At 44.2% G+C, this 18,956-nt stretch overlaps 1 protein-coding gene across 1 annotated transcript in view; it reads left to right on the forward strand.

Annotated features, from left to right (window-relative positions):
- The window catches only part of LOC148027172 (P-loop containing nucleoside triphosphate hydrolases superfamily protein), an 88,137-nt gene that overhangs the window by 30,111 nt on the left and 39,070 nt on the right, over nucleotides 1–18,956 (forward strand). The window contains exon 8 of the mRNA XM_087691718.1: nucleotides 25–102. Coding sequence (XP_087547844.1) covers nucleotides 25–102 — 78 coding nt within the window. The remainder of the gene's footprint in view (nucleotides 1–24; nucleotides 103–18,956) is intronic.

Here is an 18,956-nt window from a genome sequence, read left to right on the forward strand (position 1 = left end):
CTATGTTGATGAATTGTCAATCAGCTGAAGCAAAAGCTAGCATCAGCAACATCAGCAATCAAGTCCGTTTTTGGCCAATCAAGTGCTGAAAGTGACACTGCGGTATGTTTTGTAATAAACTGTCAGTCCACATTAAAGAGTGTGTCAAAGATGGTTAAAAACATATATTATTGACAGCAGAGTCACCTGTGTCACAAAGAGACTGTTTTGGCACTCTAATTAATCTTTATTTTTCAAAGGAAGGAAGGTCTTACTATGCTTCTGAAACCACATCACATTAGGTTCAATAACTATGCCAATTTGCAACACAGACTCAAACTCTGACAAAGAGTGCGTGCATGTGGTTACAAGGAGATCCGCATCAGGATGTTTATTTCTGTAGGGAAGATGAGCATGATGTGTATCTGTTAACTCCATGTTTGCATGCATGTCTTGTTGAGGTTGTGGTTGTGATGTGCTTGTGCAATGCGTCAGTCTTTGGTCTCATCAGTGTGCATATCCAGCTGTTAACTCTTGTATTGCTACTGACTCTGTCTTGTGCATCACCACCTAGTCCCCATGCATGGCAAATTATAGGTTTCCTATATTCTATGGGGAGGAGTTTCTAATTTTTGAAAGTCAATTGACTTTTCAGGCAAATGTGTCAGGGTATTGCAACCCCCTTTTTAAGGCTACATGTTGTGTGCTAGGTCTCTACTCTTTTGACCTGATTGCACAATTAGTGTCTTTAGACCTTTGTCATGCTGGATTAGATTTCATATGAATAAACATTTATGAATACCATGTGTATGCATGTGGTAAAGTTGTTATGGTTTGTAATCTGATGCATGATTAACATAGATTGAAAATGCAGCCTCTAATATACTTCATGACATGAGGGTTTTGCTAAATGAAATGTGCATGGGGAGATGGATTGGCCCCAGAATTTAGAGTTTGTGTTCCAGCTCAGGCTGTGTATGGTTCTAAGATAGATTTTGTAGAAAAAGCAGTCCTCTCTTTTTCCCCTTGGGAAAGAGCCTGCCTCCTTAATGTTGCGTAATCATTCAGTTATGTGCATTCAGCAGGTCATTTCTGTTCTTTTACTCTTTACATTCAATGTGTTCACTGGGCTCACTGTTTGTGTTCAAGGTCAAGTGCAATCAGCTATTGCAGCACTGTGTAGGCCATGACTGTCTCAGAGCAGGAGGTACAAGCATCCAGGTTCTCAAGACAGCATCCAGAGCATCATGACAGTACCCAGAGCATTCTTATGACACCTGTTCACTGTGTTTACATCTGTTCAGAATGTCACGTTTGCATTCATGGTTGACCTGACTGCATTCAAGACTTTCTGGACATGAATATGAGAGAGAGAGAGAGAGAGAGAGAGAGAGAGAGAGAGAGAGAGAGAGATTAACATCTATAAAAGGCCAAATCAGCCTATGAGACCAAAATGTTACATCTGAAAATTAAGGGAATTTCCCATGTCCCAAAATAGCTGACATCTAATGCTATAACTATCTAAATGAAAAATAAACAGTGAACAATACATAGCTGATGAGTTCAAAATGATGTCTAAGCCCGATGCAGTGTGGAACTGCTCAGGAGGCACTCTCATTTCAGAAGCTGAAGCGGTGAGGTAGGGTTCCCTTGTGACAGTGTAGTATCCTCTGTATTTGCAGATGATGCCTCCTGTGAGGGTGTGGACCAGCTAGACGTGGGCAGTGGGCTCTGCATCTCTTTGTGGCTGTCTAAGGTGGTCCCCTGTGGTGGGGCTGTCAGTCTGGACGAAGATTAACATGTACATAAGGCCAATGTGGCCTGTGAGACAAAATCCATAGTACATCCAGGACCCAGGTCTAATGTCATCTCTTCAGTAAGGTGAAGATAGCATTAAAATAAGTAAGTGGCCTATGAAACAATGCTGAGAATAACTGTACGATGGGACTATGCTAGAGTAGAACAATGTTTGGTGTTGTCCCATCGGTAGAAAGAAAAGGAAAACCTAAGCTGACAGCGCTATTTACGCAAACTGTGGTGGAGACTATAAGCTGTAGCTGATCTCAAGTTCTGCGCATGATCTCAGGTATGATGCTGTCCCTTACTGCTCCATTGATATGTCTGGTGGTGAGTCTTTGGTGTCTTGTGATAATGGCTCTGATTTGGCTGTGGTACGGCCTCCCTGGACGTGGTCCTAGTAAACGAGATTGTTGTGCTCGACAAAGTGAAATGACTCTATCTACTCCACAACATGGAATGAAAGGTGTTTGGCGGGGTGGCTCTGTCTCTAGGATCTGCTAAGCTAGTAGTGGCAGCATGGTCTGATCTGTGAAAAAAGTCTATGATTGCTTTGTGTGTGGGTCCCTTTGGATGAGCTGGCCTTTTGTTTCATAGTAGTGTTGCACGACATGTTTGAGCTCCAGGAGGAAAAACCTAGGCATCTTTGGTACTCATACTCTATAACATGAAGAAGAGGTCCAAACCCATCATGGAAGAGGTAGTGGTACCATTCTCGTATGTCATAGTATATTGTACATCTACATATGTCATGCTCCTTGCTGAGGCTCTCGGCCACAAAGTTGGCAAGTCCTATCATCTGCTAGAGTATCTATCCAAATGCTTGTCTCCATCTGTAGCTACAAGAGGAGGTGCGAGAGATGGGCATCCATGTATGCTGGCCGAATAGTGAATCCATCATCAGAGATACACAAGGAGCGACTTTGGTAGAATTCCATGCTTGATCCTAGAGGGAGTGGTGGGTGGATCCATGTCCTCGTTGTCTCAATCCTCAAGATATCAGCTTTGATCACTTGGTTCTTTTTTATTTCTATGTGTTCATCATTTTCATAAAGCATGTACATAAAGGATTGGGTCCTTATGCATTCCAATCTTTCAGGCGTCTCATGAGGGAAGCTAACATGCACTGACATATCACTAGATACTATGTACCCACAATTGGCCTTATCAAAAGAAAAGGTTTTTCTGCCTCGTGAAGTAAAACCGATTGTAGATAAATCCAATTTTCAGCTTTGAATTCATCTAAGAAAAATTTTCCTGGTCCAATACTAACACCCCCATTATCAAATACACTCATTATTACTTTGATTGGATGAGAGAAAGTAGTTAAGGCTTTAATCAAAAGGTGAAAGATGACCAACATTCAAACCGTGTAGGCTTATCCAAATAGTCATGTGTGAAAGCATCAGTTCTTGTCTAGATGAAGTTAGTGCCAATTTTAAGTATCTATGATGTGGGAGCTCCCATAATCTAGGCCAAAAAGTAATTGCCTTGAAGAATGCCTTTGTGACTATAGATGCTGTCCCTAGCTCTGCTTTGACAATGGGATGGGGGGTGGAGGGCTTACTCCTAATCATACGTGCTATCATTATGATCAATGGTCTTTCTATGCTATCCCAGCCATCATAATAATCTCTCTACGTTTCAGTTTGATCAAATGAGTGGGCTAAGACGCCTGTGGTACAAGTTGCAGCTCCATACCTCTGCTCCATATAGTAGTGTTGGTGTGACTAGGGTATCAAACAATCATAGTTTGGTGCAAGGCTCTTAGAAGTGTATGTGAGAGCTTCGACTCTCGAGTGCCCCCAGTGCTATATAGCCTCATGCTTGACATGCCTTTGATGCCCCTTTCAATAAAAATTGTGGGCATGAGAAGGTGATTCCTAGATAGACATATTTCCTCACATGCTCCACTATGTCTCCTACAAATGTGAAATGGTACATGGATCTAGTTATTCATACTACAAAAGTATTGAAGGCCATGGTTTTGGTCTTCCCAAGATTTATTGTAAGGTCATTGTCTTTACAAAAGATGTGCACAACATCTAGGTGGTGCTGCAATCCCTTCAGTGAATCTGAAATGAGAACATCATTTGCATACAATAATATTAGTATCAACACCCTTGCCATCTATGTATAAACAAGACAATGTGGGTGCAAGTGGGCATCCTTGTGTCACTCCTATGGTATTTTCAATCCTCTTTGATAGCCTCCCAAGTGTGTGAACATGACTTGTCATTGTCTCATATAATGCATAGATACCCCATCGTATACCCTATGGTACTCCACATCCTGTAGTCTCTACATAATGCATCTACGAGGGGCAGTGTACCAAAAGCAGCAATAGATCCTCTTGTCTCAAGCTTGACCCTCCTTGATAATGGCTCTAATCGGCCCTCCTTGATAATGGCTCTAAGTATGAGGATATGGTCCAATGTGGTATATCCGTGTCTAAAACTTGCCTGTCCTTGTGCTTTCTTGCCTTGCATCTCAGCCTACTCTCACTAAGTTCATGCTCTTGTATAGATTTATATATCCAGGCCAAAGTATGGCGGATGTTGATAGTCGTGTAGTTGCTAGGGATCAAAGAATCACCACTCTTAAAGAGTGGAATTATAGTATTTTGACTAGCTCATAGGAAAGCCCTCACATATTGCTCTATTTAAAATATGTGCCAATATGGATGCTAGTATGTCACGTGCGAAATGTTTTGCCTCTAGCCCATCCTCATCCTTTGCCCTCCCATTTTGTAATATTACATCTCTAGTCTCTTTTTTCAGGTGAAGAAAGACCACTATGTTGGTCTATAAGCTTGTGGGGGATTGCATAGATGGTTGTTTTGGCAGATCATATAGTTGTCTACCATAGTGAAGCCAAGCATTTGGTGGTGTAATTTGTATAGGGGAATGTCTTTCATGAAACATCTTCCATGCACTCTTCTATCTCATCCCAAAAATAGCTGATGTATCTCTGCCTTTGTTTTTGCCAAATAGTCTCTCTTCTTCTTCCGCACAAGGTGTTTGAAGAACGTCCTTGCTTGATGGTGTGTCCGAATGCCTAGCTCCACTTCTCTTTGTAAGCGAGCTTGAGTAACTCTACACTCATCATTCTATTAGCTATTTTGGGGAGCAGTAGAGCGTGTGGGTCTACATCGGGGCTGGGTGTGCGGGAATGCATAGATGTCTGGTCTATGTATAGCCTATGCTAAGTTCCTTATACATTCCTTCAATGATCTCCTGAAGTCCAATGCATGTAAACTAGTCTGCGAGAGCCACTGTAGATGTATGAGGTGTCTTCTATAAAGTAATATTTGGGATGTTTAGAGAGGTATGGCGTTCCATGTTTCGTATGTCCATAAGAGAGCATGAAGGTCAAAATAGCACGATCTATTGCTATGCCAATTGGTCTCTTAGATACCTTAAAGTTTTGGATGTCTGTTATTATCACTCGTGAGCGTATTAAGTAGTGCATAGTACTTTGCCCCTTGTTTGTGATTCCAACATATTAAAGTGTTAGATTGTGACCATTGTGGTAGACCATTGAAAATGGCTAGTCCATGTGCACTTCCCAAAGCCAATAGATGTGTCCCATAGGTACTCGCTTTTGTATTGTGGGCTATTTTATATTGGCCTATTTAATCTATGTTAGTCTCTTTGAACATGGCATTATCACGCATGTAAAAGTCACTATGTCCATCTGCAATGCATGCATTGAAATCTCCCACTAATGATATGTCCCCAATGCTAGCATATCTCATAATATTCTTGTAAAGTACATCAAAGAGGGGTCCCTCTCATGTGGCATAGGTGGAGTTTGCATGAGAAAAGTAGCATATTGCAATGAATATATCTCGTAGACTTCCTGAATGTATCCCTATCTATAAGTATCATGCATCATCATCTCTCTTCGTTACTTATACCATCCCTTTGAGGTATTTCCAGTATAGTATGGCCACACCTCCACAACCCCTAGTGTCTGGTTTTCTAGGTGCTGAATGAAATGCGTATTTCCACATGTATCCTTGCTTTTTCCTGGTTCTATCTATCTATCTATCTATCTATCATCTGTCTGTCTGTCTGTCTGTCTGTCTGTTTGTCTCTCTCTCTCTCTCTCTATATATATATATATATATATATATATATATATATATATATATATATATATATATATATATATATATATATATATATAGAGAGAGAGAGAGAGAGAGAGAGAGAGAGAGAGAGAGAGAGAGAGAGGGGGGGGGGGGGCGGGGAGGGGGAAGGGAGATCGGCATATGAGACCAAATAGTTACATCTAAAAGTTAGGGAATTTTCTAAAGTCTCAAAATAATTGTCATCTAATGCTATGGATAACTAAATAGAGAATGAACAATACATAGTTGATTAGTAAAACATAATGTCTAGACCAAATATAATGTGGAATTAATTTGGGGGTACTCTCATCCCAAGATCTCTCTCATGGGTCTATCTAGCATAGAGAGTTTGAAGCGGTGAGGTAGGGTTCCTCGAGGACGATGTAGTACCCTTTGTATTTGCAAATGATGCCTCCTATAGGGGCGTGGATTGGCTGGGCGTTGACGATGGGGTTTGCATCTCTCGATGGTTGTGTCTAGAGAGAGAGAGAGAGAGAGAGAGAGAGAGAGAGAGAGAGAGAGAGAGAGAGAGAGAGAGAGAGAGAGAAGCAACATGCCATGTGGACTGCATTATATGAGAATCAGTGGGATGTCCTGTGCGCTGTTGAGCACAAGAGTCACAGTGATGCCGGTAAAGTTGTGGATTGCCATGGCTTTCGTTTGTTCTATGCAGGAACACAGGCCATGCATTACTCGGGTGTGCTCATGATTGTACATGCCAAATATCAGCCTGTTCTTATTAAAAATGATGTTCATGGCCGCTTTTTGGTGGTTGAAATCTTATTCGAAGGGGAAATCCTATGGTTACTTGGCCTCTATGCTCCGAATGATTCGTTATCTCGCCGGGAGCTTTGGCAGACTTTGCAGACTTCCTTGTCACTTGGTAGACGGGGCTTCTTCATGGGGGATTTCAATATGTGTGTTGATTCTTCCCAGTCTACATCGGAACACTCGGTCATGGATGCGCCGGAAAGTCGTATGTGGCAAGAGTTGGCTCTTGCTGTTCTTAAGCAAGATCTTTGGTCCTGGCTACACCTGTCTTCTCCAGGCTTTACTTTCCATTCGGCCCAGTATGCCACAACATGGTCGCGGTTGGACCGTATATATATCATGCAGAATGATGATTTTCTGCCTGAGATGCTCGAAATAAAAGTGTTGCAGCAATATGTCTTGTCGGACCATTTCCCTCTGCAGTTCGAGTTGCTTGCACAACCCATTGCCCCTTTCAAGCAATTTCTGGAGAGACTCCCTTTGCGTTTCAACTCGTCCTACTTAAAGCATACAATTTTCCAGGGCTATATGCAGCAATTGCTTGACAGATTCTTCTTGGACTTTTCCTCTCAGGGCACTGCGTCATTTGAAAGATTGCTCTCTAATGTGCAGTGGGTTGCTCGGCAATATGGGATCTATCATGCCTCTCTTTGTCGGCGCCGTCGACAGGCAGCGGAGGACCTGCTGGTTTTGGTTCGCTCCCTGTTGGTGGACACTCCGGATGATGCATTTCTGCTTGCACTGGCCATGTGGGTGGCCGATCTTATTAAAGAATTCCAGTTAAAATCGTATCAGCAGGCCAAATTGCAACATCTGACAGAGACTTTGCAAGATAGTGCATGTCAGACCCATAAGTTCTTTCGAGCTCTCCATGCCTCTCCTGCTCGAGAGAATATGACCAAACTCGAGGATGCACAAGGCCACCTTATCCTGGATCCACAGACTATTGTGCATATGTGCAGGAATTATTTCCGTGACCTTCTCGGTTCCGCTTCTCCACCTTCCGCCCAAATTACTCAGGCCCGTTCGGTTTTTTATGACCTGGTCCGCAATCAGCTTCCGCAGGACATGCAAGCTACTCTGGAGTCAGATATTGGTGAAGCAGAGGTTATGGATGTCTTGTTACACTTGCCCAAAGATAAAAGTCCGGGTTGGGATGGTCTCACCAATGAGTTCTTTGAAGCTTTCGCTACCCAACTGGCGAAACCATTGCAGGCTTTGTTTCAGCAGGTGTGGGAAACGGGGATCATGCCTCCCTCATGGAAACAAGGACTTATTAAACTGCTTCCAAAAGTTCCTTCGCCATCTAAGTTGACACAGTGGGGCCCCATTTCTTTGATAGGTTCAATGTACAAAATCTTTTCCAAAGTAATGGCGAATCGGCTCCATAAGCATTTCCCTGCCCTTATGCACCCTCTCCAGTATGGTTTCATTAAGGGCCGAAATATTCTACACAATGTTTTGAATGCCCAATTGGCCATTGATTATGCCCGGCATTCTAATCAGGAGGTGGTACTGATTCAACTGGACCTGGAAAAGGCTTTTGACTATCTGGACTGGTCTTTCGTTGCTGACCTTATGTCTGCTATGGGCTTTGGTGCTCGGATGTCTCGTTTGATCTACACCATTAGCGCTGCGGCGTCTTCGCGAGTCATGCTGAATGGAGGTGTTACTGAGCCATTTGTCCTTGCCCGTTCTGTTCGACAGGGGTGCCCTTTGAGCCCTTTATTCTTTGCCCTTGCGACACATCCAGTTCTTTCCATGTTATCACATATGGCCGCCTCCTCCCAATTGGCCGGACTGTCGCTTCCTACAGGACAACACTTCATTAGCCAATCCCTGGCGGATGATACTTTTATGATTTTGCGTGCGGACAAGGATAACCTTCGAAAAGCATTGGATGTTTGGGGTCTCTTTGGTCAGGCGTCAGGCCTTCGTATCAATGCGCTCAAATCAGCCATTCTAAGCTGCACGGAGTCGGATTTGCAGTCCTTGGACTGGCAGGGTCTGGTTGTTCCTCGAGGTTCCATTGTCAGGCATCTTGGATACCCTTTGGGTGTTGGTGTTCCCCCAAAGCAGCTTCTGCAGTGGATTTCTCAGAAAATGGTGGCCAAGTTTATGTATTGGAAGTCTCAGGCCTGGCCTTTTCATGTTCGCCTCAAAGTAGCCCAGATTATTATGTTGCCAATGCTCACATATTTCTTGCCATTGTTGCCCTGGACTCCTACGACTCTGAATGCTCTCACTCAGTCTATTCGCTTCATGCTATGGAAGAAGGATTCATTGCACGCAGGTATTTCCTGGATCTCCTGGTCGCATGCGTGCACCCCCAAACGCATGGGTGGCGGAGCTATTTTAGATGCCCAAACTCACATGCAGGCACTTCGTTGGTCCCTTTTCCGCGCCATGTGCTCGGATGATCATCATCCGTGGGTCGCTATCGCCCGTTATTTCCTCGAGGGCCATGGGCTTCGGCATGGCAATACCCAACTCCGGAGTTCTTGGTGGCACGTTCTGAATGCTGATTCGCGGTTTTCCAGTTCTTCTTCATCGCTGCTTACTCATTTGGTATCTTCCTGGAAACACGTCCTTCAAAAGGCTCAGTGGCACCCACCGGAGGATCGCTTGGCCACTAACTCTTTTCAATTGGAATTATTGGCAGTCTGGCGTTTACTTTCGTGGGAAGGTAAACATGAGCTTAGACCACAATTCAACCGAATGGCATGTTTGGGCTTGTCTTCAGTTGCGGATGCCACCCTTGCCAGTCGCAATGTGCTTATATCGTTTCGTACTGCTAGACGGATTTTCAGGATCCCTCATGGATATAGGCCTTTATGGGAACAGCTTTTGACGGTGATCCAGAGCAGACAACCCTTTCCTGCTCTTGCTTCGGATCATCCCTGGCAGGATTGGGACCTACAAGGCCGGCTGCATTTGAGCAAAGCTTCTGCTAACCAAGTGTATCATCTTCTGATTAAAGATAATCAATGGCTAGTTACTAAAGTGAATGCTTTATGGGGATTGAGCAAATCCCGGTCATAGTGGAGGGCAACTGTGATGGAGGACTGGGTCAACAAGACACCCTTTAAATACAAAGTCTTTCTTTGGAGAGTGATGATTGGGGGTCTTCCGCTTGCTTCGGCTCTTTCCAAGCGACGAATCTCCAATGGCACCTGTTTCTTTTGCACCACTACTATGGAATCCGCCCGCCACCGATTTATTTCTTGCCCCGTCGCTAAGAAAGTCTGGTTATTTTTGTTGGCCGTTTGGCGAGGGGTGGTTGGTATCACACTGCGCCCCTTTGATTGGGACTGGCCTGGATCTGGCTTTCATAGACCAAACGGTGGCAGCTCTTGGTCCGGATTCTGACACCGAGGAACCAGAGGACATGGTTCCATGCACAGAGGAGATGCCCCCTGCTCCTGACCTCCAGCCAGCGGGCAAACGCACCAAGCATACTTCGGCAGGGATAATGGATCATCAGGATTGTTCCTATGCTCAGGTTGCTTCTGATTCTGTGGACTCCCAGGAGGTTGATTGGGAGCACCTGTTGGAGTTTGCTAACACTTTGCTGGGCGATTATGTTCAACATAATCAGGAAGTCTTTTCGGACTCTGCAACGGAAGACGTTCTGGAAGCCATTGTGGATCCGAAACATGTCTTGCGTTCCTTTTCAGTGTTCTATGAACGTGCTGTGATACTTTTTTTCACTGGTAGGATCCCGCTGCTTTCCTGTATTTGCCAGTGGCTGCACAGTCTGCTACAAGAGGAATGTGTTGAAGAGATTTTTGTTGGCCCCCGGGGTTTTTTTGAGGTGCTGTTGAAATCAGAGACACACTGTGCTGCTCTCTTGTCTAAACTGCCATTGTTTGTTGATCGCCGTTTGGTCCATGTGGTGCCATGGCGCCCCATGGCAGATTTTCAGCGTCTGCTGCAACGTGAATGCCCTGTGTGGGTTGAAGTGGAAAACTGTGCGGCTGTTAATTGGCCACTGCCAAAAGACGCCATGGCTGCTGTGGGCACTGTTTTGGTCCCCCCAAGCCTAAGGGCCATGAATCGCAACCGCCTGTGTATGTTATGGGACACTGCTCGAAAAAGGCCTGCTTGGTTACGCATTAATTGCTCTGGCATGCATCCTTTACATTTTCGTTTGAAATGGGGCAACTTTGCAGGACATTGCTTTTCATGTGGAAAATTGGGGCATTTTATGGCTGAATGCCCAGAGAAGCACCACACTTCAGATGCCGAGCATGTTGCGCAGCCCATGGAAGATATGATGTGTGATGCGCCATCGCAAGATGCCACCCATCCACCTAAAGTTTTGAATAAAGGTAAACAACAGGTCTCGGGTTTGGATTCTGGTGGCAATGACTGGGTAGATGTACGCGCGAAAAAAGGCAACAAGCATGCTGTTGGCATGATGGATACTGTGCCTGTTGCCTCTCCAGATTCCATACGTATGTATATGCGCAGGAAAGAAATGATGTCTTCAGAGCACTCTGCTCCTGCTATGGTTTCCTCTGCTCCCCGTCAACAGACAGCTAGGAGAGTGTCTTCAGATGGTCCTAAGGGTCCACCCGCTAAGCTGGCTTTTGATACTCGAGGTAATGTCATTACCCCATGGGATTGTCGTTATCCCCGCTCCATCCTCAAGTCAGCGGATTGCCATCCACTTCCAAATCTGGTCGTCAGAACTCTTTTGCCGTGTTAGCTGATTTCTTGGATGAGGGTGTACTAGACATTCTCGCCGAAAAGGTCTCATCGAGGCAAGCTGTGCCTCGTACCTGATCCTCTTTTGAATCCACATGAAGATAGCTACGTGGAATGTGCGAGGAATTTGTTCTCGCCACAAGCAACATGCCATGTGGACAATATTGCATGAGAATCAGTGGGATGTCTTGTGTGCTATTGAACATAAGAGTCATAGTGAAGCGGGTAAAGTTGTGGATTGCCATGGTTTTCGTTTGTTCTATGCAGGGACTCATGCCAGGCAATATTCTGGTGTGCTTATGATTGTACATGAAAAATATCAGCCCGTTCTTATCAAGAATGATGTACATGGCCGCTTTGTGGTGATTGAAATTTTATTCGAAGGAGAGATCTTATGGTTACTTGGCCTCTATGCTCCGAATGATCCTCTATCTCGTCGGGAGCTTTGGCATACCTTGTAGAGTTCCTTGTCCCTTGGCAGACGGGGTTTTTTGATGGGGGATTTTAATATGTGTGTTGATTCTTTACAGTCCACATTAGAACATTCGATCATGGATGCGCCAGAAAGACGTACGTGGCAGTAGTTGGATTTTGCCGTTCTTAAGCAAGATCTCTGGTCTTGGCTGTATCCTTCTTCTACAGGGTTTACCTTCCATTCTGCCCAGTATGCCACAACATGGTCGCGGTTAGACCGCATATACATCATGCAGGATGATGATTTCCTTCCTGAGATGCTTGGAATGAAAGTGTTACAACAATATGCATTGTCGGATCATTTCCCTCTGCAGCTTGAGCTCCTTGCACAACCAATTGCACCTTTCAAGCAATTTCTGGATAGACTCCCGTTGCGTTTCAACTCGTCTTATTTGAAGCATGCAATCTTCCAGGGCTATATGCAGCAATTGATTGATCAGTTCTTATTGGATTTCTCATCCCAGGGCATTGCTTCCTTTCAACGATTACTCTCCAATGTGCAGCGGGTTGCTCGCCAGTATGGGATCCATCATGCCTCTCTTTGTTGGCGGCGCCGACAAGCAGTCGAGGAACTGCTGGCTTTGGTTCGTTCTTTGCTGGTGGACACTCCTGATGACGCATTTCTGCTATCATTGGCAACGCGTCTGGCTGATCTTATTAAAGAGTTTCAGTTGAAATCCTATCAGCAGGTCAAATTGCAACATCTGACGGACACTCTGCAAGACAGTGCTTGTCAGACCCATAAGTTTTTTCGATCTCTCCATGCCTCTCCTGCTCGAGAGAATATGACGAGGCTCCAGGATGAAGAAGGTCAAATGGTTCTTGATCCGCAGATGATTGTGAATATGTGTAGAAATTATTTCCTCGATCTTCTTGGTTCTACTTCTCTGCCTTCAGGCCAAATTACTCATGCCCGTTCAGTTTTTTATGATCTGGTCCGCAATCAGGTTCCTCAGGACATGCAATCTACTCTGGAGGCAGATATTTGTGAGTCGGAGGTCATGGATGTTCGGTTACACTTGCCTAAGGATAAAAGTCCTGGCTGGGATGGTCTTACCAATGAGTTCTTTGAGTTTTTTGCCACCCAGCTTGCGAAACCTTTGACGGCTTTGTTTCAACGGGTATGGGAAACGGGGATTATGCCTTCCTCTTGGAAAGACGGTCTTATTAAACTGCTTCCAAAAGTTCCTTCGCCATCCATGTTGAAACAGTGGCGCCCAATTTCTTTGATGGGTTCTATGTATAAAATCTTTTCAAAAGTTATGGCGAATCGCCTCCATAAGCATCTTTCTGCCATTGTGCATCCTCTCCAATATGGTTTTATTAAGGGCAGAAACATTTTGCACAATGTCTTAAATGCGCAACTGGCAATTGATTATGCAAGGCATTCAAATCAGGAGGTCGTACTGGTTCAATTGGACCTGGAAAAGGCTTTTGATTATCTGGACTGGTCTTTCATTGCAGAACTTATGTCTGCTATGGGCTTTGGTGCCCGGATGTCTCGTCTGATCTATACTATTAGTGTTGCAGCATCTTCGCGGGTCATGTTGAATGGAGAAGTTACCACGCCAATTGTCCTTGCCCGCTCTGTCAGACAGGGGTGCCCTTTGAGTCCTCTCTTCTTTGCCCTTGCGACTCATCCGGTTCTTTCAATGTTATCTTCAATGGTAGCTTCTGCTCAGCTGGCCGGATTGGCTCTTCCTTTGGAGGATGTGCTATCCCATTTACCATATAGGAAAAGCCCTGGCTGGGATGGGTTTCCTAATTAGTTGTTTTCAGCCCGTGTTGAGCAGCTTAAGGACCCATTAACTTGCCTGTGTCAGCAAGTCTGGAATTTTGGTTTCATGACTTCACATTGGAAGATTGTAGTGATTCAATTGTTGCCCAAGGTTCCTTCTCCCACTTCCTTGGAACAATGGAGACCCATTTCTGTTATGGGTTCTTTGTATAAAATCTTTTCTAAAATCATTGCCAATACATTGCAAAAAGTATCCTGGTACTTGGTTTATCCACGCCAATATGGTTTTATTAAGGGATAGAATATTATGCATAACATTTTGAATGTTCAATTGGGGATTGATTATGCCAAAGCCTCTGGCTAGTAGGTGGTTATGCTTGAGCTTGATCTTGAAAAGGCATTTGTTCATGTCAATTGGTCTTTCTCGCGACAGTTGATGTCTACTATGGGCTTTGGTCCTCGCATGACTTCTCTTATTGATACCATTAGTCAGAGTGTTGTAGCTCGTATTATTCTTAATGGGGGGGGATCACTAATGAAATTGCCTTGTCTTGTTCTCTTCGGCAAGGCTGCCCTCTCAGTCCTTTGCTATTTGTCTTAGTCACTCAACCAATGCCTTTGTTGGATAAATTGGTTGATCAAGGCGAGATTGTTGGTTTGTCTCTTCCCAGTGGTACCCAACTTTTGGGTCAATCTTTGGCTGATTGATTCCTTTATGTTTCTCAAGGCTGATCGGACTAATGTGAATTGGGTAATGGTTATGTGGAATCTCTTTGCTTTATCTTCGGGGCTTCATATTAATGCTCAAAAATCTACATTGATTTCTTGTACAGAGAGCGATTTGCAAACTTTGGGTTGGCAAGGAGTTGTGATTTGTAAAGGAGATATTACCGACACTTGGGTTATCCTATTGGTGTGATGTAGCTCCTCGCGCTTTGCTTGATTGGATGTCATCTGGTATACATTATCGACTTATGGCCTCTTCATGTGAGACTTAAAAGTTGCTCAATGCATCATGATCAGTATGGTTTCGTTTTTTCTGTCCTTACTTTCTTGGACTAAGAAGTCCCTTTTGGAATTGGTTTACAGCCTCTGCTTTATGTTGTGGAAAAAGAAAGGGAATCGTGTATCAGATGACTTTAGATCGTGTGCTTTAGTTGCCTGATCTAAGGAAGTCATTCATAATTCAATGTAATGCATTGTTAACAGCATTGGGGTTCTTCTTATGCAGGACGGCCAAGTTGTGGCTTATGAGAGCCGAATTCTTCACGATGCAGAAAATAATTTGCAGGTCTATGAGATAGAGCTCTTGGCTATAATTTATGCACTATCTACATGGAAATATTATTTGTTGGGTGCTGATTTTACAGTGTAGATAGATCATCAAACTTTGAGGTACTTTCTGACGCAGACAAAGGTGTCAGAGAAGCATATGAGATGGGTAAATTTTCTCGCTATATTTCATTTTTAGATTGTACATATTGATGGTAAAAAGAATGTTGTGTCTGATGCACTTTCACGTAAGCCAGAAATTTCAGCCGTTAGCATGGTTTATCACTCAACCAATGCCTTTTGGCCCATCCGAATAGGAACAAAGCTTGCATGCTTTGGGACACCGGAAAACCTCGGCATATCAAAATTTGTTTTGAGGCGGTAGGGTTGCATGCGTTGGTTTTGGAGCTAAATTGGGGAAATTTTGTAGGACATTGTTTCAAATGTGGCCAGTTGGGTCATTTTTTCTTTGAATGTGATCATGCTCTAGAGGTTTTATAGCATGGTTTGGATCTTGAGGTGGATATGCGAGAGTGTGAATCCCAAGCTATGCCACAACCATTAGTGGCCTATGAAACAATGCTGAAAATAAGTGTACGATGGGACCATGCTAGAGTAGAACAATGCCTAGTGTTGTTCAATCGGTAGAAAGAAAAGAAAAGGAAAACCTAATCTGACAGAACTATTTACAAAAATTGTGGTGGAGATTATAGGCTGTAGTTGATCTCAAGATCTCCACATGATCTTCGCTATAATGCGGTCCCTAATTGCTCCACGGGTATGCTTGGTGGTGAGTCTTCGATGTCTTGTGATAATGGCTTTGACCAGGCTATGATGTGGCCTCCTTGGATGTGATCTTGGTAGATGGGGTCGTCGTGCTCGATGAAGTGAAATACCTCTAGCCAATGTGACTCCATGGTGTGGAATGGAAGGTGTGTGGCAAGGTTGGCTTTGTCTCTGCTAGGCTAGTAGTGTCAGTAGGGTCGGATTTGTGACTAAAGTTGTGTTACTGCTCTTTGTGTGGGTCCCTTTGGGTGAGTTGGTCTCCTATCTTGCACTAGTGTTGTGCAGCGCCTCTAGAGCTCCAGGAGTAAAAGATCTAAGCATCTTTGATCCTCGCACTATGTAACACATCGAAGAGGTCCAAAACCATTATGGAAGAGGCAACAATACCGTTCGCGTAAGTCATAGTAACAAGGGACGCCCGTCCCGGGCCCTTGGGACGCCGGAACGCCGTCTTGAGACAGGACGCCTTTGCGGGATGTGGAGGTGGAATGGGGGACACCCCCGTTCAGAAGCATCACAAGGGGACGGCCGTCCCCCCGTCCCGAGGACGTGTTGCTTGTCGGGGACGGACTGTCGGGAGATGGACAGTCACCATCCCCCGCTTTTGGGTTGTCTTGCCTCCCGCGCAACTCTCGCTAGGCCGCCTCGCGTATCTCTCGTTTGACTCGCAGAAGTCATATGTTGTTGGTTTCACGGATGCAAACTATGTTGGCCATCCTGACTGTAGGAAATCTACTTTAGGATATGTGTTTATGTTCACAGGAGGAGCAATCTCTTGGATATCTAGGTTGCAAAAGTGTGTTGCACTGTCTACTAAAAAGACAGAATATGTGGCTGCCATAGAGGCATGCAAAGAGGCTTTATGGCTCTCATGTCTGGTGAGAGAGCTTGGGATTATAGATGTTCCTATCTTCCACTGTGACAGTCAGAGTGCTATCATTCTAGCATGGAATCCTGTCTTTCATGCAAAGACAAAGCACATACAAGTGAAGTATCACTTCATCAGGGATGTATTTGATAGCAAAGGCATTGAGCTTGTCAAGGTACATACAGATGATAATCATGTAGACCTTCTCACGAAAGGTTTCCTAGCCGATCGGTTTGCTCATTGCCGCCAAATGATGGAGGTTGGATAGTATATGTGTCTTTCAGCTTTATACATACATAGACTTAGTTGATTCTTTCCTCTACCGTCAAGCACGTTGCCTTTAGGTGGGAGGTTGTTGGGAATAAAGGGTCACCGTGTCTTTTATTGTGTTCGGGTGTGAATGCATCCTTACACTTGTATTTTATATATATTCAAAACCTAAAATGTGGTACATTAGTCATTGTATCGAACATCAAGTGTCGTGCTCACTCTGCCACTCTCTCACTCTCTATTGCTCTCAACTCTTCGCATCTGCACTCGCAACTCAGCTCACGATAGACTCGTTGACTACACATTCAGATGTGTGTCGATTTTTATAAATCATTGTTGGGCCCGCAAGAGATTCTTTCTGATGCTGTTCACTCTACTCGCAGATACATTTGTGATTTGGTTAGCAACTAGGTTATGCCAGAATGGATTGATTTAATGGAGGTTGATATTTCGGAGGATGAAGTGGAAGAGGTGTTGTCCCACTTGCCTTGAAGGAAAAGCCCTGGTTGGGATGGGCTTCCTAATGAGTTGTTTTCAGTCCATGTTGAACACCTTAAGGATCCATTGACTCACCTCTGCCAACAAGTGTGGAATTCTGGTGTTATGCCTTCAGACTGGAAGGTTACAGTCATTTGATTATTGCCTAAGGTTCCTTCTCCAACCTCTTTGAAACAATGGAAACCCATCTCTATGATGGGTTCTTTATATAAAATCTTCTCCAAAATCATTGCCAACAGATTGCAGGAAGTATTTTTGCATTTGGTTCATCCACGTCAATACGGTTTTATAAGGGCCGGAATATAATGCACAACATTTTGAATGTTCAACTGGGAATTGACTATGTAAAAGCTTCATGCGAGCAGGTTGTTATGCTTCAACTTGATATTGAAAAGGCATTTGACCATGCAAGCTGGTCCTTTTTGAGGCAACTAATGTTCACAATGGGTTTTGGGCCACGTATGGTTTCTCTTGTTGATATTTTTAGTCGGGGGCAGTGGCTCGTATTGCACTTAATGGAGGGATCGGTGATGAAATTGCCTTATTTGGGTCTCTTCGGCAAGGTTGTCCTCTTAGCCCTTTGCTGTTTGCTTTAGTCACTCACTTGACGGAGTAGAGGGAATAGCAGAGAACCCAATAAACCAGCGGAGATGGCCAAAAACCGAGCATACAAGCCTATCAGGCTAAACCCACGACGATAGTGCTAGAGTCGTCTAGGTACTTGTCTTCTCACTCACTCTAAATTCCAGCCCTCAAAGCACAATTGAGAAAGCTAAAAGGTTGATTTCGCACAATGCACAGAAAAGAGCATGCTTTCATTCGCAATACTGAAACTCAAAGGAATTGATGAGGGGATGTGCTCTAATAGCCGGATTAAGGTGAATTTGGATAGGTTGGCTGATCAAGGTGCGATTGTTGGTTTGTCTCTTCCCAGTGGGGCCCAAATTTGTTAGAAATGTGGGATCTAGAGCATGACATAACCGGAAGCTATGGAGGATGGAAGGAGAAGTGTAGACTCATGATGGAATGGACACTGTTTGTTACACAAGTGAATTAGGTTCCAAGATTGAGACTTGGACTCATAAGTACAATGCTTTATAGGAAAGTAGGAAACTGCAGTAGGCACTATTGTGCATATGGGATAATTTAGCTTGCATATCCTTGACCCTGAGATTCCATACAAAGAGGCTGTTTGAGTGTGATTGCTGATTCTCAACACCCCTCCTCAATCACAACTAGGAAAGGCACAAAGTGTGTAGAGGCTGTAATGAGAACCACCTGCAAAGTGTGGGTATACCACAGACATGGCAAAACACCAGAGGCTGTTGCAGAAAAAGCTAAGTGTGGGTACCATAAACATGGTGGACATCCAGAGGCTGTAACAGGAGCCTCACAAAGTGTACAGGGACTGTAATGCCAAGTTACATAAGGAGTTTACATAGCTTATGGCAGGAAGCATTAGGGTAAGGAAAATACAAGGCTATTAAAACAATCTATCAGAATTATGAGAGTACAAGGACTGATGAGTCTTGTCCTTCCGATCCTGGTGATCTTCATCTTCATCTTCCTTTGCTTCATTTTCTTCTTCTTCTTTGACTGCGACTAGATAGGCCTTTTGGGATCTCTTTCTTGCGTGGCAGAACTTCTCGGTGTGTCCG

Source organism: Lygodium microphyllum, chromosome 13 (genome assembly GCF_053477565.2).
Source record: "Lygodium microphyllum isolate KBCC chromosome 13, Lygodium_microphyllum_v1.1.10, whole genome shotgun sequence".
NCBI classification, from domain to species: Eukaryota; Viridiplantae; Streptophyta; class Polypodiopsida; order Schizaeales; family Lygodiaceae; genus Lygodium; species Lygodium microphyllum.